The sequence below is a fragment of the Mytilus edulis genome, chromosome 3, assembly GCF_963676685.1.
Source record: "Mytilus edulis chromosome 3, xbMytEdul2.2, whole genome shotgun sequence".
In the NCBI taxonomy this organism is placed as follows: domain Eukaryota; kingdom Metazoa; phylum Mollusca; class Bivalvia; order Mytilida; family Mytilidae; genus Mytilus; species Mytilus edulis.
The window spans coordinates 68009746-68037219 of NC_092346.1; the positions used below are offsets into that span (position 1 = coordinate 68009746).

The 27474-nt window shown below is 29.8% G+C and overlaps 1 protein-coding gene across 2 annotated transcripts; it reads right to left on the reverse strand.

Moving 5' to 3' along the window:
• LOC139517227 (sprouty-related, EVH1 domain-containing protein 2-like) lies at window positions 1-27474 on the reverse strand. 2 transcript variants are annotated; one of them, XM_071308008.1, is made up of 5 exons: window positions 27321-27474; window positions 21841-22030; window positions 14890-15058; window positions 7773-7819; window positions 1-6911 (listed from the first exon to the last, which is right to left on the reverse strand). In XM_071308008.1, exons 1-5 carry the CDS (start codon window positions 27341-27343, stop codon window positions 6042-6044), a joined length of 1299 nt encoding a protein of 432 aa, XP_071164109.1. In that variant the 5' UTR covers window positions 27344-27474; the 3' UTR covers window positions 1-6041. The 2 variants fall into 2 exon arrangements, with proteins under 2 accessions (XP_071164109.1, XP_071164108.1); XM_071308007.1 differs by having other exon boundaries at window positions 7764-7819.

The following is a 27474-nucleotide window of genomic DNA, read 5'->3' on the forward strand; positions in this document are numbered from 1 at the left end:
TTGTAAGTCTTATGTCATGATTATTTTTTATTATATTAAATAATAAAATACAGATGTATTTTACTATGTACCAGATTGATATAGAAGTACAGTGAAGAACACTTTAAAATTGCAAGCTTTCCACATTTAAACTTGATTCTGTTGAGGGTAAATCATACTGCTTATACTATCTTCAAGTATTCTATACAGTTTTAAAACTAATTATGTATTCATTATTGTATCCTTGTAAACAGCTGCCTGCAACAAGTTAAAGGTCAAAAGTTGAAAAACAATTAAATTTGAACAAAATCATTTAACAACAAGAGATTGGACCATATGATATGAAATTAACAATGAAATGCAAAAGTTTATGAACTATGTACATCTTATTTCATCCTAAAGTGGTAACAAATTTCTTTTATACCATAGAACACATGACCTATCGGAATCACATCAACATGTCATGTAATATGTTTCCTCAAATGTATTTGTATGTTTACAATATTATGTAATACAATGTCTTTTAAAGCAGTTACGTAAAAATATTCGCTTTTATTGAAAATTTGAAAAACTTTTTAAATAGTTAATCTTTCTGCAACTTTACGAAAGAGAAAGCCTATGAGTCACACATGCAACTTCATCAACTTCAGTGTTACAGAAAATATATATTTTTTTTTGTTACCAATTTAAAAAGATCTTACGTACATAGAGTTAAAATTACAGTCCAATCTCTTGTTTATTTCTCTCTCTCACACAGTAAGTTCGGACATATTTATCTTTTGGTTCAGGCCACAATGATTTTGTTATTATCTCCCTTTAGTAAAAATTGACAATTAAAAAGTAAAAAAGCTACTGATGTTGACTATGTTAGCATCACAATCACAATATACCCTTAAGAAACTCAAATACAACGACGGTGGAAATATTTGCATTTCTCTGGTGGTATTCACCATTCATTCACAATCATACACACTTTCATCATTTAACAAATATGTTAATAAGAACACTTTTTAATAACTTGTAATAAAACAATTAAAATGAAAAAAAAAAGTAAAATAAAATAAATGCATGACATAAAACTGTAAGCCTAGAAGCTCTATCTGTTCTCTTGCTTTCCACTTAATAATAAAATCATGATCACAAAATCTTAAAGATAATAAACATCAACAAATTGCTTTAAAAATACTGAAAGCTAACTGTAGGAAAATAGAACTGCTTCCCGCAGCTTAAACTACAACCTTTTAATAATAAATTAATTCTATGTACTAAAATAGAACATTGTGTCATGGTAACTAACATTGATACATACCTCAATTAATCGTATAAAAGTCAATTAAGTCTTAAATTACTTGACAGTACTGTTTATAAGAATCTTAATATATAAATGTAATTTAATTTCATTTCATTCATAAATTGAATAAGACAATATGAACTTTTTATTTCATTTTCTTTTAAAATATTGTTTATTAGAATCTAAATAAATAATCCATTTCTCAATTGTGAGATCAAAAATCAATTTCATTCATAAATTTCAATTTGTGAATTAAAAAATATTCTTATAAAAGCAACCTAGTTCCAGAATTTTAAGTTAAGTATAATAAGTACAAATTACTGCTAACATTTCTCAGTGTGACTCTTTAAATCAAAGTATCTAATGTATTTTCAGATTGCTAGTAGCTATATAGACTAAAGTAATTTTAAAAACTGTCTCTGGATATAATATAACATGACTCTCTGACAGATGCAAAAGTTAAGTGTTAAAATATTTTTTTTAATTTCTAATAATTGAATAAGCACATACAAGTTGTGCTTATTCCATATAAATTCCGGTTAACAGACCAAAATGCAGTGATAAAAGGAAGGAACCACAACACATTGGATATGCCAGGATCTCCTACAGATAAACCCACATCTATTTAATTAAAAAAAAATAATTGTCCAATACCCAGTTCTACATTCTATTTTAGGCAATTAAATGAAAAACTTTTATATAAATTTTCTGCAAAACTTAAACTAATAATAGGTGGTAAATCATCTAATAGTAAAATCAGATTTTCAGGGATAATTTCTATTTGAAAAACAGTACTTTATTATGGAATAAAGATTATATATACAGCATTTAATGATTTAATTGCATTTTTCTAAAAGTATCTACTTTGGGTTAATATAATTATTTTGTATCAAATGAAACACAAAAAAAAAGAAAAAAAAAAGATAAATAAATAAATTAAGAAAATAGTAGAGATTGTACAACTATACTAACTTGAAATCAGTTGATGAAATTTTATATGATGACTTTATATTGCATTAATACAAGCAAAATAAAATGATTTCTCCCTGAGTTTGATCCTTACTTCCAAATTTGTAGAAATGAATAAGGTCAAAAAGTATTCTGACAAAGCTAAAATGACAAATAAAATTGCAAAATGAGCGAACAAAACAAAATAAACAAATTAATGAACACATGGGTAAATGTTATATGTAAAACAAGAGTTCACTCCCTTTTATCAATACACATGTCACATCTGCTGGGTTTGCCATTTCACATAATGTAAGTCATGACTGCTAATTAGAAAATGCCATAATAAAAAATCTATTTAATAAGAGAACAGGAGAAAAAGATTTGATGATTCTGAATGATAAAAGATTTTTAGACGACTACTTGCTTGCACCAAACCAAACTATAAATTATTCTGTTAGCACTGACTCTTTCAAATAAATAGATGTTTCTGACAAAATAGACATTGAACTACTGTATTAAAATTCCTGCTTAAATGTATTGCATCTTTGCCTTCCACATATATGTACAAGTCAAATTTCAATTTCTTAAATGATTTCTACTAGTTATTCTAACAGCATCTCATGTAGTTAAATTTGTCAGAGCTTTTAAAAATTTGACAAAAATGCCAGTAATAAACATGTTGTCTTTACAATCAAACAGGAAAAGTAAAGGCATCGAAAAATATTACGAAATGTTTGAGAAATTCATTAAAAGTAAACATGTTTATAAAAGATAATATATTCATCATCAGTTATTTTTCTTTGAAAGATATTTACTAAAACATATGTTACACAAATTCAGACAAGCAAAACATATATTTTTTCAACTTAACTTTTTTTGAATATTTTGCATGAAATTAAATCAGATACATATATGTATTTGATAATTTTGAGTTGAAGACTATGTTTGACAGAAGTAAAACTGAAAGTTGTCAGTTGCTCCATGTGCAAAAGTTGCTACATTCGTATATCAATTTTAACGCCTTGATTAATAAATATCATATTACACAGAGTAGATCATATCTAAATGCCTCCAAGTATTGAAGCTCTTTCCAAACTCTTTTAATTTGAAAAAAATATTATTTATCAATGGTTTGTACTTGGACATCTGGCATTTTCTGACTGAATTAATAAAATGTCAAATACAAATTAATACAACAACTGTTAACTGAAATTTATGAATGGTCGTTAGTGACTTGGGAGTTTATACCAAAATCCAAAAAAAAATTCTGTGAACAATTAACAGTCTAAATAAATGTGTGAAAGGCAGGTGATATCCTATGATTAGGCAGTGAGAATTCTGTATATCTAATAAGTTAGCCAAATAGAAGTTGTGTGATAGTACTGCTATTGAGGTAGCAAGAGAAACTTTTCATAAACATTATGATGCAACAATAGATAACAATTTTTTTTTATAAAAATTCAGTTTTGTTTTACACATTCATGTTATTCTAGATTTTAAAGTTTTTTTCTTTTATATATAAATGACATCAGAGTAACCAATCAGAGTCTGGATAACACACAATGAAATATTCTAAAATGTATTATTGCTATTTCTTAACTTTTCCTTTTGATCTTTCTGTGTGATAATTTTCTATCTCTTGACTGAGATTGGTCTATCTCATCATAGTGAGAATGTGATGACATCATTTATATTACCCAGTGAGATAGTGATGATATCATTTATATTACCCAGATCATTTATGTTACCTAGGTAAGATATACCGATTATCTATGTTTTTTCAAGCAAGAGGAAGTTTCTTGGCAGCATCTCATATCAAGGCTATCACCCTTGCCCTTCGTTGAGATTATAGCAGAGAGAAACTTCCTCTTCTTTTCAAACCATAGATAATTTAATTTATCACTTTATGAATACTATTTTCTTTCTATAAGTTTGCAACAACAGAATTTCATCTTTTTGTTTAATTGTTATGATGTCAATCTATTTAGACCTGTTCCTGAGTTGAAAGACAAAGATAAAATACATTTAGCAGTTCATGTATATAACTAACCAAAAGAGGTGTTCAAATTATGGTAGTCCTTACATGTGCATACAGCTTCTTATCTATTTAATCAGGCATATGTTTAGAACATTATAATTCAATATTTAACTTAGGATCCAAAGAGATATTCATAAAGACAAACAAATTGTTTTCACATAGCATCAACGATACCAATTCTTAAATAAGTAATTCAGTCTTGAAACAAGAAAACAGTAGCACCATTAAAAAGAAAGCTTAACAACTTAACAGAAACATAAAGAAACATTAACAAATGAAACCCTTATTTTACAAATGTACTGTATAAAAGGCGAGCATAGTATAAGATTAAAACAATAGGTGCATATTAAATTGGAGCACATACAACAATAGTGCTAAAAATGTACATTCACAGTTAAAAATGTCATCAGTCTTATGGATTATGTTATATATACCAACAGACAATTGCATAAGTCTGGTAACAAATAAAAATCATCAATCCCACTCATTGAAAAAATAACAATAAACTTAATCTTCACAGTATTCTACCATCAACTTAATAGAAAATATTACCAGAAAAACTTCTTTTACATACTTATTTATTGTGATTAATCATGTTAATTGTGCAAAGAGTTACAGACTTTTTATTTAGTTGTAGAAATTTCTGATCATTTAAATGTATGAAGAAATAGTTTGATTTTATACAATATTGAAATTCAATGTAACTGCCAGAGGTTTTGACCAATGAGATGGAGTTATTTTTATTGTGGGGTGGAGGGGGTTACTGGTCTTTTTTATTAGTGTTTCTATATAGAATCATAAAAGTTATACAACTGAAGTATTAAGAAAATAATTAGCATTTCAATAATGTTCTTTGATTCAGTAGCAGCAAGTAGAAATCTCTAAACAAGAAAAAAAACCCACTGAAGCCAAATCAGAGGTAGAAACTTTTATCAACCTTAAAATCCTAGATCTGGGAATTAAGTTATGGACAACACTTGAACATTAAAGTTTTTTTTTTATATAATATGATAAAATGAAAGCACTAAGTTTTCATGCACCAATACTTTACAGCACTTTTTTTTAACAACAAATGGCTCAACCTATCAATTTGTTTTTGAGAGTAGTCAATTGAAATTTTATCAAAATATCTAACAATAATTTAAATACCTATTTTGTTATTGCAAGACACAATTGGACTTTTAATTGTTGAAACATTGATGTATGTTACATTAATGGAATATACCTTTTAACCATATATTTGTGAAGACAAGGCACCTTGGGAAAATGGCAAAAAATAATCCTACAATCCATATAAAATAAAGAATATTTGAACTCACATTTTAAGACATGTAAGGAACATATACATTTTTACCTACAACTGAAATCCATATGAACTTACTTTATGATTCTTTCTGCTCTTTTATTTTTTGGTTTGTAGATAACTTTTGCTATGAAAATTGATGCTCTTAAGCAATTGAAACATTGTTTTTTCATTCAATAAAATTAAGTTAATTGCATTTTAAGTTGAGAAATAAATGACTATCACTGTTGTTTTTTTTAATACACTAAATAATCATTTTTACTTTTTATCACTGAGAATACACATGCACTGTTATATGGTCAATTATGTTGGAAACAAGGTTGGATGGAATTAGGAAAATAAAGAAAATTTATAACATGAGATCAAAATATTCTCTAGTTAGATTAAAAAGAGATTCAACAAAATAAATCTACTGTTCTTAACCAAAGAAAACTAACATAATCCTTAAGACTGAATAAAGTCAAAACATTAAGTCTTTACTACGAGGCTTTGTGCCGACCTCCACAGCAGCCACATGACACACCACATTTGTGGCATGCCATACATGGCCAGTAGCACCATAAGCACGGCAAAAAAAGTGAAAGAATAGTTAAAGCAGTCCACTTTTTACAATTTGTCCTATCACTTGTATCACATACACATGGGTGTCCATAATCACCATCGGGATCTGCCATACAATGGTAAATTATCCCTTTAGCACACCATACACAAGTCACATATTCAATGCACTTTTCTACTCCATCTGGAGCATCTTCACAACTTCCACGAGCATTATCGTCATGTGAAAACAGTTCCCGGCAATATTTGCACCGAGATTTCTGATTCTGTAACAAATGTGTACGATGTTTGTCTTTTTGCTTTTTCTTCGGCAATGGTGGATGTTGATGCGGTAAAGAAGTCTGACACTTGTGCATTGCTTCTCTCTTAGAAACAGGTTTTTGCACAGATTCTAAAGTGGGATAACTATATTCATGTTGATCTTTTTTGGCAATAATTACATATGAATATTCTTTCGTCTCAACATTATCGTTTTCTAACAATCCTTGATCTGACTTAGATCCCACAGAAGTTGGTTCATCTGATTTAATATATATTTCATCCTTTTCCAAATTGTCTGATTTAGAACTGTCACTAGGTGGCGATCTAGCGGATGAACGATGTGGTGAAGTGATATAATGCACTCTGTGCAGATGATGATGATTAGCATGTGAATGTGTATATGTAAATGGATCAGGCATTCCTGACACGAGAGATGAGGGTGACTGTGGCGTAGGACTACTGGTAGTTGTTGAAGTTGTACTTGCTGATTGTGATGATGAGTCTCGTCTAGGGATGGGAAGATCTAAAATCTGAAATCACAAAGAAAACTATTAGATATTCACCATATATTCTTTAAATCTTAATACCAAACATACATTTTATGGAATTTTTAAATAATAGTTTTAGTAAATGTTGAAATAAATTAGAAAACCCTTTTACGTTGACAAAAAGTCATATAATAATTGAATAATGAGTATTCACTTTTTCACACTGTTTTTCTCAAGACCGTGTTTTGTGTTTTCATATTGCCATTACTGAAATGATGTATTTTATGTGTCTACATTTTGCAGTTTAAAAATTTGTGCAATTGTGATAAGTTCAAGTTAAAACTTCCTAAAAAAAGATGGCTTAAGTCGACCATTAATGATTTTGCCTGTTTTGATAAGGTTTTTTAGGTTTTAAAGAACTGAATTATTTTTGGCTTTCCAAACTTCAGGTGTGTACCTTTTGAAGGTTTTACACGAAACATGTACTGTGCCCTTAAAATTCATTTTATACGTTTTCTGCTGGGTATTGGATTACGTTTACTTTTTGGAGTTTAAAATGTTGTGTTTTTTCTTCATAGTTAAGTTTTTGATAACAACTTTAATTGTGGAAGGCCAAAAGGTAACCTATAGCTGTTAATTTCCGTGTCATTTGATCTATTGTGCAGAGTTGTCTCATTGGCAATCATACAACATCTTCTTTTTTGTATTTCCTATTTTGTACAAACTGTCAAGTGCTTAAGTGAATAACTTTTTTCACTACATGTATAATGAAAAGCAAATTGTACAACTATTCATAGCTCTTCTCAGATTTTCAAGAAGACTCAGTCTCATGACTGTCTACCCCATATCCCATCTTCTACATTAAGTTAGTATTATTTGACACTTTTCCCTTACCCTACTTACAGCAAACACTTCTTCGTCACCATCTAGATTTGACAGATTAGAATTGCCTGAAAAATAGAAAAAAAAATTCAGTTAAATGTATAAATAAGATGTTTCATCTACAACGATTGTATAACATATATAATGACGGTCAGTATGAAAGAAAATACAAGTTATAAACATAAACGAAGATGTGCTGCGTACATAAATGAGACAGCTACCCATCAACATAAAAAAAGACATCTACAGGTCAATGTGTGTTTTTTTTTTAATCAAATAGTCACCTTTGCATAATATTTCTTTTAATAAGAGTTAATGGAAGTGATGCTTTTATACTGGTAAAAAAAGTATCCATTACAAGTTGTATTTTAAGATAAGTTATCATTTAGGGAATATTTCAATATATATATATAATTTAAAAAAAAAATATATATTTGCACTGAAAGGCTTGAGACAATTTCATTAGATTTTTTCTGATGTTGTTTGAAGAATAACATTTGTATATAGATTGAATATAGTCTTTTTTAGATGACTGTGATTCATAAAAACTTCAAACAGGAAGTTAACAATGAAAAAACATTTCTACAATGTTCAAGTGCCTAGAGATTTGACATATCTAAGCATTTTTTTGAAAGCTGCATGTGAACCTGGACTTGACTTGAAATACTTTTACTTCCTTATGAAATAATCATTCATACTGTAAAAAAATGCTAATTTCAAAAGAGGACAGCTAAAAGACAACATTAAGATTAGTTCATGTGTAAGTTTGTTGACAAATACTCACCATAACAATATATATCCATGAGAAAGCAAGATAAAGCAATAGAAAAAGAAATATGTTAGATTATTGTGAACATTCAATATATCTATCATGTCTATCATCAATATCTCCCATCCAGAAATTATCTGGATGTTCTTATAGCTGAGAAAAAGTTCTTTTAAGTGTATACAGACAATAACTCTATTTAGTAAATATATTTTGTAAGATTTGCAGGTTTTCCCTTTTAACTGAAATACTTCATCATTATAACATATGCTGCAAATTAACTGTCACCTTTAATTTTACTATCAGAAAAAATTAATGATGCAAAACTAAATGTGACATTAATTCTTTAAATTTTTGCTGCATTTCTATATACATATTTAAACTGTTAACCACCCACCCCATCCCCCAAAATCTGTTCCTGCAACAACTTTAAACACATGGATGTTTTGTTTAGTTTGTTCTTGAGTAGATCTGTTGAACCAATGTTCAAGGTATAGGGGAGGGATGGGTGCTGACTAACACTTTAACTCTGCCACATTCTGTATGGGCCCATTCCCAAGTTAAGATCCTGTAATTTTTGGATGTCATTTGATATCATCATATATATCACATTTGTTTTTCATTTATTGTTTTGTACATAAACCAGGCGCACTATTCAATTCATTAAACATTTTACAACTAAAAAAAAGTTTTAAGTTATACTGAAATGTTGAAACTGTTCATGACTTACAAGTGCTTTTCTTGTAAGATTTTGTTTATGAAATGAGTTGCTGGCCATTAGTTTTTCCCCCTTTGTATTGTTTTTTCACATATGTCATTTTAAGGGCTCTAATAGCTTGTTATGTGGTATTGATGGTGTTTATTGTTGAAGGCTGTACTGCGACCTATAGCTTCTAGCTTTTACGTCAGACAGTCTTTGGTTGAGAACTCTAGAGTTAACTCTATGGCGAATGTACCATATACTAATATTTTTAAAATTGAACATTTCCTACTGTAAAAGTTTGCATTTTACAGTGTTACACAGAATTTTGTTTTGTAAATTATGTGTTCTCACTATGTTATTATAAAGTCTCAATCACATGCTTATTTTATTGTTTTTAATCTTGCTAATCACTTTTGAAATGTCAGTATGTACTTATACAATTTTTTTAATCTAGGTGTGAATTTTTTTTGAAATGTCAGTAAATCCGTTTTTATTTCTGATACACATTTTACATAACTTGAATGAGACTTGTTTGTCAAAGATGTTGATGACCCTTCAAACAGAATGTGTAAACTTATTCTGGTCTCCTTTTATCAATTAATAAGGTAACAATCTTCCAAGATGTTAAGAAAATTTATGGATTTTATCAATATAAATCCTCAAAGGTCAGCACACAAGAGTCTATATGTAATATAAAAGTTATGAATGGATAAGTTTACTACAATGTGATAATAAGTCACATTTGACACCTCTGGCAGGTAGATATATATCTACCTTTATAGAACACTCCCAAGTTCATTCACAAAAACAAATTACTATGTACATAAAATTTCATTCATAAGTAAATGACATGTTTTGTTTTCCTTATGTATCAGATAAGCTAATGTTGTAAAATGTATTGAGAAAAAAAAAAGAAAATCATATCTTGTAAATAATCATTAAGAAAATCTTAATTGTAAAATATTTCCTCATTTTGTTATATTGATGAACATGCATATTCAGGCATCAATGCAAGGAAACTTTCTAAATTAAAGATTAGGCCTGTGATCATAGCTACGTATACATTGTAAGTCATCAACTATTCAGTATACATTCACTTTCAATACAAAGTTTCACTTGTGAAATGTAGGACAGAGTTTTTCTTCTTTTTCAGATTAGAGGTATTTTATTTTCTTTAGGGGGTAAAATTCTAAACCTTTTTATATAAAGGTGCAAGTAACAGGTTAAAAATCTTGTTCAATCAATAATAAAAAGTTAATCTTTCCACTTGTCACATTATTTTATATACAGAAAGGAAGTTATTCAACAAATATTATAAAATCAATCTGCTATATACACATAAAATGAAATTGTTGAGATCAATATATCAATTAGGCTATGTGGACACTCCCTAACCTGTATAACTGATGATTGATATGTGGAGAAAATCAATTATACACAGGTTCATTCATTCACACACTTATCTCGGTCTTCTGGTTTCATCATCAGTTTTTATTATATCATATCTATCATGAATGAAGATAATTTCTCCCACTCCAGTATCAATAGGACATCTTATGAATGAGATATAGTATTATGTATAGGGTAATTCTTCCTGAGATTGGATACATTTCTCAAAGACAATTTTAAACTGGATTTCTATAATATACCATACTTTGTGATATTTGTTATGCACCTTAATAGAAAATTTTAACTTGCTGATATTCTATTGTCTAATTGTTTTCTGTTCTTCAGTATATATAATCTTTTGTTTCTAGTTGTATTTAATTTTATCACTATTTCAATGCTGATTAAAATACTTCAATTTTTAAACTATGAATCGCATATCAAGTTATGTTTCCAGATTCCCCCAGCCCCCAGTTAGATCCTTTCTAGTGCATTTGAAGACTATTCAAGTATATAAATTTGCCATCAACACCAAATTCTTAATTCTCAAAAACCTTTCTGTACACGTCAGTAATGGCAAAGACAACACAGTTTCTAACCTTGGGGAAGCTGATGAACAAGCCATAGACAACACAGTTTCTAACCTTGGGGAAGCTGATGAACAAGCCATATTTAACATGATTTATCTTTGTATGTTTGACTTTTAGCATTATATTTGAACTGATTAACTTAGGGACAGGGGTAGGTTGAAATCTCAAAGGGCTGAAGTGTGGTATAAATTTAAATTCACATTGTGGTAAGAGCATGAGCAATTACAATGGTATATGATCCATATATGGTACATTTATCATATATATTCTAATAGCTATCAAGAAACAGTAGGATTGCACCAAGGCCTTAAATGTACATGTAAGTTCATAAATGACATTACTCAATGATGTATTCTTATGAAATGAAATCAATTTCATGTTCAAATTCTGATGAAAATACTATATGTTTTTCTTTCAGTATAAAAAGCTTACACAGAGTTTAAGTGAAATTTTCAAAAATTAATAAATAATTTAAGTATATTATTATAATATTTATATTTTCATTATCCTTATTACAGTAGACTTTAACTATGTATTTTTGCTGACAATGTTTGTTCACTCATGTATTGTTACTTTAGTGGAAAAGACTATACTTTAATATGATTATAAACCCCTAATGCAAACAATATGGGAAAATGAAAATTTATTTTATACTGTTTTATCAATTGTAACATCTGGCAATACACAATATCCATTCAATGGCTATTTAAAAAGGTCATAACTTGATCCAGTTAATTGATAATACTAACAGAAAGACCTGAAGGGAAGGTTAAAAGCAATTTATTAATTACCATTAATATCTAGGTCAACAAAGACAATACATTTAAGTTCATAGATCAATATTCTGTAATTTTTTGGTTCCTGTCACAAAGGGGTCTAAATACAAACAATGTGAAATCTTCTGTCAGGAAGGAAATCTATTATTGTTCAAACTTTAAAAAAAAATCTAAATAAGGCAATATAAGTTTGTGTATATGGTATCATCCACTCCTCTATAACATAACCGATGTGTATCTAATTATAAGTAATGTGAAATAAATATTTACAGCTAATATTAGTTTTGTTAAAACCATGTTTTTAGAGATAAAATACAAGTAACTAACAGCTGACTCTCACCAATCCCCTAGTTCCTTATTTAGAACCATTTCGAACATCACATACAAATAATCTGTTGTATCCCCTAGTTCCAGACAACCAACACCTAGAGAAAGCAGGTAATAAACCAGGTCAATTAATACCTTAGTTTTCCTTAAGACCAGGGAAGTGGTGGGCGGGACCTTGTCACTGACTTTTCATTCATACAATCTCAGTTTAATTAGAAATCCAATAATCAAGTATTATCTTGATAAAATAACTGGCCTAATGACCTGTTTCTCATAATGACCATCTATATGCAGCTTTAGTACAAATCTATCCTTCTAAAACTGTTCAACACAAAATAAGGAAAGCCATAGCAATAGACTTATTTAACACAGATCTGGAAAAATATATAGAAGATTTTATGTGTAGAGCTGTTAAAACAATAATACAGTTTTAGGTCATTCTTTTAGTAATCATGATAAATCACAATTTCTGTTCTTATCAACTTTTGATATTTTGTATTATTTCCTAAATACAAATCAAATCAAACAATATTCAAATTTCAGGATCAAATCTAGGACTTCATGTCTAGTCTACTGTTTATAGGGGGCCCTCATTTTCTAACTCTATGCCTGAATGATCTTGTAAATCAGTATGCATAAAGCCTAGAGCACTCTAAAAACACTTGTTTCAATTTTTTCCTTTCCCATCTAAGTATTTTGCTTGCAAAAAACCTGACTAATCTGACTTTAAATTCAAATCAAACAGTGAATTACGTCTATATGTATATTGGTACCTTAAAAGACTTTTAAAACTTGAAGATATTTTAAAGTACATCTTCCGAGGGACAAAAGTGCTCTCAAAAGTAAATCCTAAAACTTAAGATTGCCTGAAGTTTTAGTAGCTTCCTGTTACTTGTAGTTATCTACTTAAATATCTATATCTCTCTTGTAAGATGTTTCTTGGCCAAAGGTGAAAATCCTTGAAAAATCTTGGCTACTGGAAATAATTATATAGTTATGCAATTCAGAAATTTAAAATAGGTCATCTTTTAAACAGGATTTAATTTTACACCATCTCCTATTTCTATGAAAGGAAACACAAACTGCATTTCTTGCACCACTTTAATTATAACGTTTTCATTTGAAAAGGTCTATCTCAGATTTAAAACTGTTCTCTATTTAGAACATAAGAGGGGCAAAAAAGAAACTCGATAAATGGCAGTAATTCTCCTCCAATAGTCATTTAAAGTAAAAAGAAGCCTTTTATTTTTACTTTACATGTAATGATGTACATGTATGAACGATTTCAAAATATGCTAATACATCTGCAAATCACAACTATCATTTTTTCAATGTTCTCTATTTAGAAAATGCATTTACATTTATATATATTTATATGAGCTTGAAATAAAACAAAATGTTTCACATCAGCTTTTCCTATTTCTTGACCAATTCTAAAAGATTATCTAACCTTGAATAATTGAAGTAATCAACAATAAGAAAATAATTCTTAATTTTTTATGCATTAAATTTCCTGAATCATCATACTATATACATGATATTCATCTTATTCAAAAAACATAAATAGTGTATTGTTAGATGGCAGGAGTTTTCCCTCAACAAAAATCGCAGGAGGTTTTCCCACAACAAAATTCACATCCTGTGTCTATATGTGTTTATCTTTTAACCAAAGAATAGAAATGAGAAAACATGAAAGTTCCTGCACTTCTAAGAGTCCTGCATGTGTATGAACAGAATATTCACCTTTTTTAAAGTTTTTATTTCTGGCAAGAGTTGTACAATCCTATTCCCCATTGATGAGTTTTCAATATGTCATGTACTCTTAATAATTAAAAGCTTGGATGCACTGGAAAGGCAATTACTATCTTAAAAAAATGTTAAGGGTTTCTGCCGACCCTGAGTCTAGCCTGCAACTGCAAATCCATTTATCAGCTAAATTCAGAAAACTGAATAGGAAAGAAATTTGTAGATTTTGCTCAGAATGCTATCTTTTGATTGCAAAGAATCTTCAGTACAAGGTTTTTTGTTCACAAAATTCAGTAAAAGTTAAACAAAGTTATTTAATTGGTGTCTACAAAAAACTTTAACCACAGACTGTAATTCAATGTGCTACTGACTACACTATGACAGCATGTAGGATAAAGTTTGGTCTTGCATCTCAGATGAAACAAAAAAGGAAGCACATTATTTTTTGGGACTTCCAGTTTTCAAATTTTGGTTTGCATTGTTTGAACAGTTCAGGTTTTCTCAGCTGTATACAAAACACCTATTTCATGTGTAACATGCAAGCTCTCATACCGATGAAATGCAGATGGGTCCAGAAAACTCAGGCTACTGCAAACATATAACCATGAGCTAAAAATGTTGTCTTATGCAACATCAGGAGGAAAAAACTACTATAAGAAAAACAATTTTCTTTGATCTTACATTTCCTTCATGACTCAATTCAAGTTATTCATTTATTACTTTGTGTGCAGATTTTTCTTATTTGTACATTGATGTACATGACTCCAGATAACCAGTTCACAGAATGAAGGTAAAGGGACTGACCAGTAATTTATGAATATGGTCATAATTTTACAATACCAACCGTCTGTTAAATCTGCAACAGCAATTTTAATGCCTTTGTTGAAGGCTTTGGCATCATCTGATCTTTGAAATGTTAATCCAAATCGTTTATCATCTGTTATCCAATGGTGAAATTTGGGATTCGGTCTAAAGTATTTCATGTCTCTTTTAAGTACACAATCTAGCACAACCTGAAACAAACAAAAATAGTAAGGTAAAGATTGAGATATTATTCAAAATATCATATCAGTTACATTTGTACATTGTATACCCAACTACCTGCAGTCAACTACCAAACAAAAAAACAAAAATTTAATGCTGACTAATTTAAAATGGTTACAATATATTCAAACCAAACTCTTCTCACTTTTCCCCATAATTCCTAAGAGTTTTTTTTACTTTGTAATTTATAAGAATGGTACAAGAATGCGGAATTTTTTTAAAACGGAATAAAGTCAACCCCATAATTGCATTATAACAAAATGTGCAAGTTTGTTCTACATTTTGGTTTCAAAACTTCACATATTTACTATTAACACAGTTTTCGATCAAATGACTCTTAATATCTTAATAGGACAGCCAAGGCTCATCATTTAAAACATATTGGGCAGCATGAAGTTGGATAGTCTATTCAATATATCTAATGTATGTGCAGTGGAAAGTACATGTACTATAGTTCAAGGACAATTTGAGGTCCCTGCGTCTATGTAATCCCAGGTAGCTTTTCTTATACTGGTAATTGAAATTAATATTCAACATGCTGGGTTTGCATAAATTGACAGTAATGTGAATGCCAAGCTCTTATTGACCCCTGAAAGACTGAAAAATATTTTTGACAGTTCTTAGTTGAAACACTAAAAATATATGTCATAAACAAAACTCTAATTAATATCTGTTTTTAAGACATGTAGCTTTTCTGGAGGAAAGGGTAGTTGGTTTATGGACCTAGCTTCTCTTTCACTGGGACACAAAATTTTTGTTTTTTTGTTTTTTACTTCAGTGTATAATTTTCTGAAATAACAAACAAAATAAAACAATAAATAAATGGGTCCGAAAAATGACTCATTTATGAAGTCAACACTATCGAACTTGACAAAGAAACCCAACAATTTATGCCTTACTTTTTGGCTTGTACTATTACAAACTGTGTGATACAATGAAATACAAGAAGAACATATATAAACGTTACAAAATCAGAATTTCCCCAAGGAGGAGAATAGGTCAACAAGCACTAGTTGTACCATGTTTCCTTGTTTTACTGCTCATAGTAACGGTAAACCACAAGTATCCAAGGATGGAGGCAGCAGGAAGGCCAAACCTTCTGTAAACATCTGTTTCTTTAATCATCCCTTCATTTGGTTAATTATTACGATAATCACATTATGCTTAATTTATACTTTACCATCATGAACAAAATTATTGAATTTTTTTTCAGAATTCATTTCATAAAATAAGATTTCTGGAATATGTGGACTATGATTTATCATTGAAATTTAGGATTTTCTTCTTTTAAAAATGTTATGTGAATAATTATTCTGTAAAATCTGTAAATGAAAACAATCAAGGCCAATGAAAGACATTATGATTTGCCTTTCTTCTACAATACCCCCTAAACCTATACAATAATCTTACATGATGTGAAAGTTGTATGAATCAGCTAAGGGATAGTTCATTGATTACTACCAATGAATCAGCATTGTTGATAATAATATATTTTCAACCAGATGTTTTATTTCTTAACATTCACTTATTTTTTATTATTTAAAAATATCCAGCAATCTTAAAAGACATATATGTACCTAAATCTGAGTACTAAACTGGACAAAACAGCACAGACAGCTTGTTATGATTTAAAAATATCACATTTTCTAATTTCAATCTATTGCGAACACTTTATTTATTTTAATCATTGGTCATATTAAAGATGCTGCCTATTTACAGTGAAAAGACACAAGTGTTTACCCTACAGGGTTTATGCAGAGTGTGCCCCAAAATACTAATGCAGGCCCCTAAAAGTAACATTTTGATCTTTCCTGTTACACCCTATTCCCTATCTTTCAAATTTCCTCACCACCATATTTTCAGTCAACCTCACCATCCTTAAAAAAATCTAGGGAAAACACAGAAGTCCTTCATATTAATATTGCTTTTTTCCTTTTAATTTCTTGTCTGTGTGTATCAATTTATATTTTATTAGACTTTTTTATATTTTAATTTACCTATACATTTTTTATACAGAAATATAATCTATATGCTAGACACATAAAACTGAATCTTGGGGTTAGACATTTTAGTGGTTTTTGTGGTTAACCTCCATGTTAACTTATCTTTAACCTAATTATACTAGGTCTAACAATAAATGACCAAGCAAATACTCAATGTTTATCCATAATTTTATAATAGTACAATTTATTCACACCCATGTGAAAAATTGCAAGCTAAATCATGTTGTGTGAATGGGCAATAAAATTTATGAATGGATTATTTGAATTCATTTGAGAGCTCTCATTATTATTTGAATATCTGCCAAATTTGATTGTGTGGGTGGAAGACTTTAAACTACAATCCTGATAGGTTTGACCCATTCATTGAAAGCATTGTTTTTTTTTCTCTCATCTGATGTTTTACAGGGGTCATTGACAACAGGATGAGTGCCAGCACATTTATAACACATTTCCTTCCCAGTAGAAACATGCACTATTACTTTATCATGTCTTTAGCAATACAAATGTACAACAATGTTAATAGGTGTCATGTAAAAAGTATATCCTCAGATACACAGTGTGGCAAAATACACCTGTATCCTGAGGACTAGTATTATCAAATTATAATTCAAGATCATATAGAAGCCTCTGAAGAGACTGTGACTTTTTAACTTAAATTTCTAGGTTTTGCATTAATCCCTTTTACTACAGGGCCCATGATGTATTCTGTCATATATCTTCTAGACAGATTAGATTATTTGAAAAGTTTCTTTCGTTCATTAACAGTGCTCTAGCTAGAATTCAAAAGGGGCAGGGTGCCAGTGGAGGGCAGGGCACTTTTTTATGATAGGAGAAGGCACTGCTCATTTTTTTTTTGTCTACGTCCCTGCGTGTATCACGATTTCACATATTTTTTTTTCTGTATATATTGTTAATAAAGATGCATAAGTTGTTGTTTTGATTATTTATTCTATAAAATTTGCATAAGAAAAGTCATTCATACTACATGTTCATAAAACATGGCAATACACATTCATACTATTAACCAAAAGAGGCAAAATAAACTTACTTTTCTCCCCCACCCCCTCTCCTTCCAAAAGAAAGATCATAAACTAAACATCTCATAGTTGACCATACATGTACATGACAGAGTACTTTAAAATTTTCATCTAGAGCTTGACCCTCAACACCTGTTTTCATTGTTCATGTTCAGAAATATATTATTTAGTGTAGCTTCATCAAGTTGATTTGTGATGAGAGTTAAACTGCACACTTTCAGGTTAGAAAGTACATAGCTTGGACACCTGTTCAGAACTTTAAAACATTTTTTTTAAATTTCTATTTTGACAAATTTAACATACATATCAAAGAAAGGTTTTTGTTTATCACTTTAGTTATCCCTAAAATTTTGAAAAGCAGCTATCTTTGATCCATCTTAAGTCTTACTTGGGACAAATTCTTTATGTTCTTTCATAATCTTATACACATTTTAAAAGCATTAGCACAAGTTAAATTGTATGGAGCTAAAAACATTTTTTAAGTACAAAAAATGTATAATGTAATGTTAAGCTAATGTTAAGTTAATGAAAAATACATAATTGATTGATCTATTGCTTTAAATCCAGTGACAACTATTTCATGTGTACCCAGGACAAAGAACAAATTAATGAATAATACAATAGGTCAATTCTGCAAGGTAGGTAGGCCAGGATAAAAGATCTAAATCCAAAAGTGTTTAATGGCTTTTATACATACATTGTTGTACATGTATGTAAATATTTCATTTTTTTCTTATTTGGCATAATGTATGTTTGCACATTAATGATAAATAAAGAGATATTCTTGATCCTGCTACTGCTCCTTAGTAGTACAGTACAGTTACAGAATTAACTTAGGACTGAGCTGTTCAGTTTAGGACTAGTAAAATGAGATTTTTTACTTGACAGAATCATGTACCGGTATGTATTTTTTTGGGGAGTTTTGAGTTTTTATTGATGGTCTAGAGAAATTCTTTCCAGTTAACCATTAGGCAACTTTTATCAATTTAGGTGAAATTGTTCCATCTAGAAATGTAACATATCAGCAAAGGCCCAACTTACACATTTTTGTTTGAGGAAAAATTCTGAAAATTGGAGCTGACGGACAGTATTAGACACCACCAATCAATTCTGAATATTATATTCTACCTGAATTTAAAATTTTGTTGAAATCTGAGTACTTTGAAACTCTGTTCATTTTACATATATTTATGAAGCCATTTTTAGAAAAGCAGCTGATAAATAAATCATGACGCAAAAAAATAATTCAAGATATCATATTATATGTAGATATCAAATTTATCTAAAATCCTGTCCAAACTATTATTTAAATTCATTTTTGGGGGGCATTTAGAAATAAGAGGTCATGAATAATATTTTTCTTTGAATTCAATTTTGAGAAGCAAATAACAAGTACATGTACAGTCATTGGACACATGAGTTCCCACTAAATAAATAATCCATCATTTCCACTAAATTCAATATTTTTCAAACAAAATTACCAAGTTACTGCATGGCCCATTTATATAAAATAAATACCATAAGATGGAGAACTTTTTAAAGTTATATTGTTTCATGATATTATTCGTGCACATTTTAATTTTCAGACAAGGGGAACGCAAAGAAAAATATTTCTGGAAAAGTTTGCCATGTATGAACATTTCCAGAAAAACAAGTTTTGACAACCATATATCTTAATAATACATGTATGCACATCCTCATATAATAGACAACTGTACAGAACTACATTCCAGTCAAAATCACATATTAGGAGATTGTGCTTAAACATAAAGTATTTGTAAAAAAAAATATGTTGTTTGATTAAACCAATACTCAGTTTCTACAATTATGAATATCAAATTTTGATCAAAATGGAAAAGGAGACTTCTTTATAGATATATACACTGAGTATAAAAATGGTGGTTGAGGTATACATTTGTAATCTTGACATACGATTACATACATGTACGAAATAGAATGTTTGATAGACCATGGACAGATGTACAGAATTATTAATAAAGAGCACTAGTAGTCTACTGATTTCTTTTACATATTTATGTACATTGTTAATATCAAAATATTACTTCTGTTTAAAAGGGAAGTTTGTGCAACTTATAATAAATAAGGTTTTTAACTTGTAAACAATATCACTTCAATGTCAGAAATGAGAAATGTGGTGTCTATATATGGTCACTTTTAATACATGTGCTTCACTCGGTACATGTATTTCTACATTATCAAAATAGTTAATGGATATATATATTGTAAGTAATCAATGCACATGAACATATAGTAAAATTCAAATTTTGTTTTCATTTGTCTAAATACTCGGTAATGTAGTGTCATCAAGCAGGTGATATTTTTCCGGCTGCGGCAAAGGAAAGTTCGTGAATTGGATGAATATATCAGAGGACAAAGGTAACACTACATGTATATTGCACTCTTTATACAAAATAAATGGACATGAAATCTGTGACAAAAAGCGATCCTGTTTACATGTATATATCCCATTCAATGAAAAACAGGAAGTAGATAAAATACATGCCTGATAATAATCTTTATCAATTTGAACTAAAAACTTCAAGCTGTTGATGAGATGTAACAATTGTTGGTGATAAAAATCATAAATTTTTTTTTTACATAAATGATTTTTAAAAATGCTTCCGTATTAACTTTTTATTTTTGAAAAATCATGTGCTAATTAAGTACATGTACGAAGCTTTAAGTGCACTTTTTTAAATAATCAAACAGATAACTGTAAGTGTACCTATAAATGCTAAAAATTCAAAATTCAAGTTTAAAGAATTATAATGCTATATAAAATAACCTTGTTTTATTGAAATTTGTCTCCATGCATAATGTTGTTGCATGCAGAGAGCACATTGCAATAAAATGCACATTTTACAGGTAACATTTTCATTGGATTTGAAGAATCAGATAGATTAAGATTTATTCACTCAAATGCACTTAGACAAAAGATCTGACTGTCTTGTCTTCTTCTTTTGTTATGTACAAAAGGGCCAAACAATTGACATTATATAAATACAAGTAAAGGATAAATTTTTAGATTCATCAGTGTTTATTTTAAGTAACTGACAAATGTATATACAAGTACTATTTTAAAAACTGGTACATGTATATCATTTTTAATAAAATTAATATTTTAGCTTTTCACACAAAACCACCATAAATAGAATTTATCCATTTGGGTGCCTTTTAAAACAATGGTGTTTAAAAATGCTATAACAAAAAAATAACCTTTTTGGGAATTGTCAGCACTTAAAGGAGAAACCATAAACAAAGTGAAAATGAGTTTAATCATCTAGTTCCTCATTTTTGGGAAAGAATCTAGACTTCATCATGTACAATGCACAACATTTCAAAACTTTACTGTACCACATAAATGATCCACTCAAAACAAAACAATTTGTTGAATACATCTATGTAGCAAGATTAAATAAAGAAATATTCATTTGAAAAAACGGTTAGGTTCCTTTCACAAACCTTCAAAAACATTTCAGCCAAAGAAATAATTCAATATGAGCCTATTGCTAGGGGCCATCTTAACCTTGAAGTGAGGTGAGTTGTGTGCTCTAAGGGCCTCACTGTGACCTTAAGATGAAGAAATGCGATAAAACTGTGCTGTTCCTTTGCTTTTTGTGTGTTTTTGTGTCATGTATGGATACCCCATATCCTATATTTTTCAATCATGTTGTTCCGAGCTTGACTTACAGATTTATCTACTATTCTTTCTCCATATATCAAATATTCAGTTAGCGGTGTTTCCTCTCCATTGTTGCTAGGACGAGACAAACGTCTTAATCCTACATTTGAAAGTCCACCACCTCCCATCGGTACCCAGCCACCACTAGAATCATCCCTCGTCATCACTTGTGCTTGCACTTGCACAAGGAAGTCCTCACTGAAATATAAAAATTATAGTTAATCAATGTACAATTGTTTGTGGATAGAAACCCCTGTTGTTCATTCTGACATTTAATTTTAATAAAGCGGTCATGTGCAAATGTACCAAGAACCTGAAATACAGATACATGTCACCCTTCCTCTAATTCAGGTTCACAAAAATTACACTTGGTTTGACATTATAGTTTAAAGGACAAGGCAAAACAATTGTTTGATGTTGCCTTCCTACTTACCTAAAAAGCAGCATACTCCAAAAAAAAGTATGACATAAATCATTTTAACTCCACTCTCCCCTCACCCACTTACATTGTATTCTTGTCTAAAACAAGTTACTTATGTAGTTGGTCCCCCAAAAAATAAAATCCCTACTTACCATTACCAACCCAACCCTATAGGCACAGGTGGCAATATCAACAAAGAATGTTTAAGGATGGCCCTTGTACAGTTTAAAATCAGTCTTACAAAACTACGAAAAAAATATTAAAACATAATAAATTTCAGTTACTGGTACTAGTATAATGGTGGCAGGGGTTATGACTTACTGTAACTGATCACCATTAAAACAACTTTTAAAATATCCAAATGATATTTCTTCATATATTTACTTTCAATAATCACAACTATTTCAGATCCACATAGAAAAGTGAGATAGTGTATATTATATTGACCAATAAACACCTTCTTTGTACTAGAAATCCTTTTATCCCAATTCTCCTTGCTCTGGTGTGATTTCTGATTGGCTCTCTCAAAATGGGAATATACAGTGAAGATTCAAGCCATTTTCTCTTTTAAAACACTAAACTTCAGCCTTTTCTTTTATGAAGATCTTTGAGAGTGTCAACATATTTTGTGTACTTTGAGTGTTCTTGTCAAGGCATTTTTACAGGGTTCTACAATGTAGGTAGGAAATTACTTGGGTTATCCCAGGTCATTCTTGAAGTTGGGAGTGCCACCAATGAATTTATAATATATGTTATATGTAGACATTTTAGAGTATTGTCTAAATTATGAGTCCAGGACTCATCTAAGTGCTTTACCAAGAACCCCAGGCCTGTTTTACTTAGTTTAATTGTCAAAAGCTTTTGATTTTGATGGAAACTTTGATATTAGTCCACTGATGAAACTTGTTGTAGATATATCTGTTTTCATGGATACCAATTTTTATATGACCCAAAAAAAATTTTGGGATTGTATAAAGGTATGATGTAGTCGTCTGCGTTGTCCGAAGACACATTGGTTTACGGATAATAACTTTAGTTTAAGTAAATAGATCTTTATGAAAATTTTCAGAAGGTTCAATACCACAAAAGGAAGGTTGAGATCGATTTTGGGGATGATGGTCCCAACCCTTTAGGAATTAGGGGCCCAAAACAAACATTTTTCTAGTTTCAGGATAATAACTTGTGTACAAGTATTTCAATTGCTCTGAAACTATACCACAATGTTTAAAACCACAAGTAGAAGGTTTGAATTCATTTAAGGGGTTATGGGGCCAAAGTTTAGGAATTAAGGGCCAAAAAGGGGCCAAAACAAGCATTTTTCTAGTTTCCAGACAATAACTTGTGTGTATTTGTATGGATCTCTCTGAAATTGTACCACAATGTACCATATAACAAAGGGGAGGCTGGGATTAAGTTTTGGGTTAATTGCCCAAAACATGTAGGAATTGGGGGCCAAAAAACTGGCCAAAGAAGCATGTTTCTCGTTTCGAAACAATCATAACAATAACTTGTATTTTAAGTGTATGGATCTCTCTGAAATTGTACAAGGTTCAATACTACAAAAGAAAGCATGGGATTGAGTTTAAGGGTTATTGCTCTAAGGGGGGTTTCAATAAGTTTTGGGGGGGGGGTTTGTTTACCATTTTTTAAGGGATTCCTTTTATTTTCAAAATTTTTCAAATTTCGAATTTTGAAAAGTTTCAAGAGGAAATCTTTAACTGCACAGATCTTGTTAGATCTTTGCCCACATTTATTTTGTGACAAAAAACCTTTATTATGTCAAAATTTTTATCACAATCCAAATTCAGACAGTATCAAGCTTAAATATTGTGTACAAATTTGCCCCAACTGTTCAGGGTTTGACCACTGGGGTCGTATAAAGCTGCACCCTGCGGAGCACCTGGTTGTGGATTGTAGAAAACTTACTTTTTTGCAGTTTTCGCAAAAGTCTGCTTATAACTGGATAGAACATTTGCAGTTCTTTGAACTTTTATATTCGTGATCACCTGTACCCACAAAAATTGGTATCCAACAGAAAATAATGAATCCACAGTACATGTATATGAAATAGTATACATGTAAATGAAATAGTATACATGTACCTAAATAGTTATCCATAATATATACATTGTAAATTTGTATGTTAAATAATGTTGGAAGATTTATAAATATTGTCTCTTCAGAACCAAAGCTCATTTTATCAAGAGATAAATATATATTCATGTACATTGTATATGAATTCAAAAATACAGAATCATGTTTCATGTAAATTATTTTTGATTTGTGGTCTATTTGACTGTATCAAGTATTCTACCCTACAATGTAGTTTACTTGAACTGTTTTTTTCACATCTTTTACCCTGAATCTATTTGGAGGTGTAGTCTTTGACGGACAAACAAAATCTTCATTAAGGGACAAATTTTTCTCTCCATTCTAGCCAATATCTAAGAAAAAATAATTTTTATCTATGTCTGATCAGATTCAGAGTAACTCTTATATTTGATATTTGTTTGGTTGTTTTATGTGCATGATGTGAAAAGTAAAATCATAAAAATACTAAACTCTGAGGAAAATTCAAAACCGAAAGTCCTTAAACAAATGGCAAAATCAAATGAAAAAAACACATCAAACGAATGGACAACAACTGTCATATTCCTGACTTGGTATAGGCATTTTCAAACGTAGAAAATGGTGGATTGAATGTTTTTTAGCGCTAAGCCTCTCATTTGTATGACAGTCACATCAAATTCCATCATATTTACAATGATGTGATGCGTGAACAAAACAGACATAATAAGTAAGCTAGTCAAAATATGGGTACAGCAGTCAATGAATTTCCAATGTTATAACTTTTTTAATTGATTTTGTTTAATATTATCACTTATTTAAACTTAATAAGATAGCAAAAAAGATAAAGTAGACTAATTATATGATATCAAATGCTATTTATGTAATATTTTTTGACAAGACGTTTGCAATTGACTGTCACAAACATTAAGGTTCAATCAGGAGACAGTTGTGGATGTCAATAGTAACCTTATTGAAGTTGGAAGTTGAAGCAGTGACTTATGATGTACACGTCCGTGTTCTTCCCAGGGCATTAAAGCACTGTGGTACCCTAGAGCTATCTTGGATGATTTTATAATAGAATGTATAGTGGCCATGGTGCTACTTTTTGTTGTTTTGAATATCCCGATATAAACATATTATAAACATATTATAAAATATAAAACATAAAACAGATAAGCAGATGCAGTGGTACATGTAGTAATGATTTTCTTTTAAGGGTAAAAAATATATTAAATTCATCTTCATATGATACTTGTATCAAAAATATTTGTTTAATCATGAGAGGAAAAATAAAAGATAGGAAAGTCACTTTTCTTTGTCCCTGTCCCCATCTTACACTGTTAACATTGAAAATTTGTTAAATAATTTGGTCAAAAACTAAAATAATGGTGCAAGTAACTTGCTAAATTCATGTTTTGAGTTAGGCAGAATCTACATTTGTATGTTCAAATGTATAACTATGAAGTTAAACTAAAATTGAGCAAAGAATACAATTTGTCGAGTCAATAATTTTTTTTCTTGCTTTGTACAGAATTATGTCAATCCTGGTAATGTACAATGTAATAGGACGATAAATGTGCTCAGTTGATACAAGGTTTTACAATTTTAAGCATACAAGCCATGTCAGCTTTTGAAAAGTATCAACCAGAGGTTTTCATGACTTAAGGACGCATTGTCTAGCCTCAGTGAGAACCCTGTATTAAATGTGTACCAGAACAATGACTTCTTTTAATTTATTAATGAATTTAAAGTGGTTTTGGGAGGAGGGGCAAAAATGTAATTTGAATTTTTAAGATGTTATTTTGGTGATTGATGGTCACTTAAGTTAGTGCACAGAGGTAGTATATTGACGGCGCAGGTTCAGAAATCAAGTATGATTCTTTCTTATAATTACATACACTTTTATTTATTTTTGTTATTGCATGAAACTCCATGATCTTATGTGATCATTGGTTATTCCAGCTCATGTTGTGATTGTTTAAATAATATGATCATATAATATGCAGACTTTAAATAACTTTTCCTAATCATGTTATTATTTTATCAAATATTGTCAAATACATTTAGTAGTAATATTCTATAAATTTGTTCTTGTCAGACAGAATAAAGATTATAGAATATTTATTAAAACAGGAGCTGATGTGTTAAAATTGTTTACATCAGTTTCCAGGAACTTCAGTTTGGTTAGGAGGTAGTCCAAATAATTATGACGTCTTGAAAGGCTATTATAATTTTTTTCTTTGACGTTGAAGTAAGGCGTCAAAGAAAAAAATTATAATAGCCTTTCAAGACGTCATAATTATTTGGACTAGTTAGGAGGTTTTAATTTACATCGAGTGTCCAGAACTCCAATATATTTTTACTAAAATTGAAGTGCCTACTGAGAATATTTAGTTTTTTTTCAATTAAAAATGTTATTTCATGAATTTTAGCACTAAATAAGTAGCATACTTCAAACATAATCATTTTACAGTAAAAACATAAAAGACTTACATACTCAACAAAAAACTTGTAAAATCTATTTATGTATTTCTTTTATTTTGAAATATTATCTATATGTATTTACACACTGTTCTTCTTTAAATGGGTGAAATGTAAATTTGGAAGCAAGCAGTTACTTCTGACACTGTCTAAGAAATGTTCTTCAGATTAATTATGGTAAAAAATGGAAATCCTGACCATGTCATTCATTACATTTTATGAATGAATCCATGTCAACCGAAACAAGTGAAGAATTTCATTGATCAGAATTCTCTCAATGGCAGTTGTATATGGAAAAGTTATATGTCTGTGCATTAATTTCTTATCTTAAGGAATACAGAATGGTAAATTCGAACTGATGGAACTTTTGTCTATGTAAAAATACATGTTGAAATCATAACCGCCTCCATGATCATGATGTGTGCAGCAAGAGCGAAGACGGTCGAAGAATTCATACATGATTTTACCGTTTCGAATAAAATGGCATAAATTTGAAAGATCCATACAATAACTTACTTCTGTTTAATATCTTCGGTCATCTTCCTTGATCCATTTCGAAGTTACAGTGTGTACATTTTGTACAAAACACTGGCTGATATTGTCTCAGATTTAGACAGGAAATGCTTTGGACAGCAATGTTATAAGTGCGCTACATCCGCATTAAAAATAG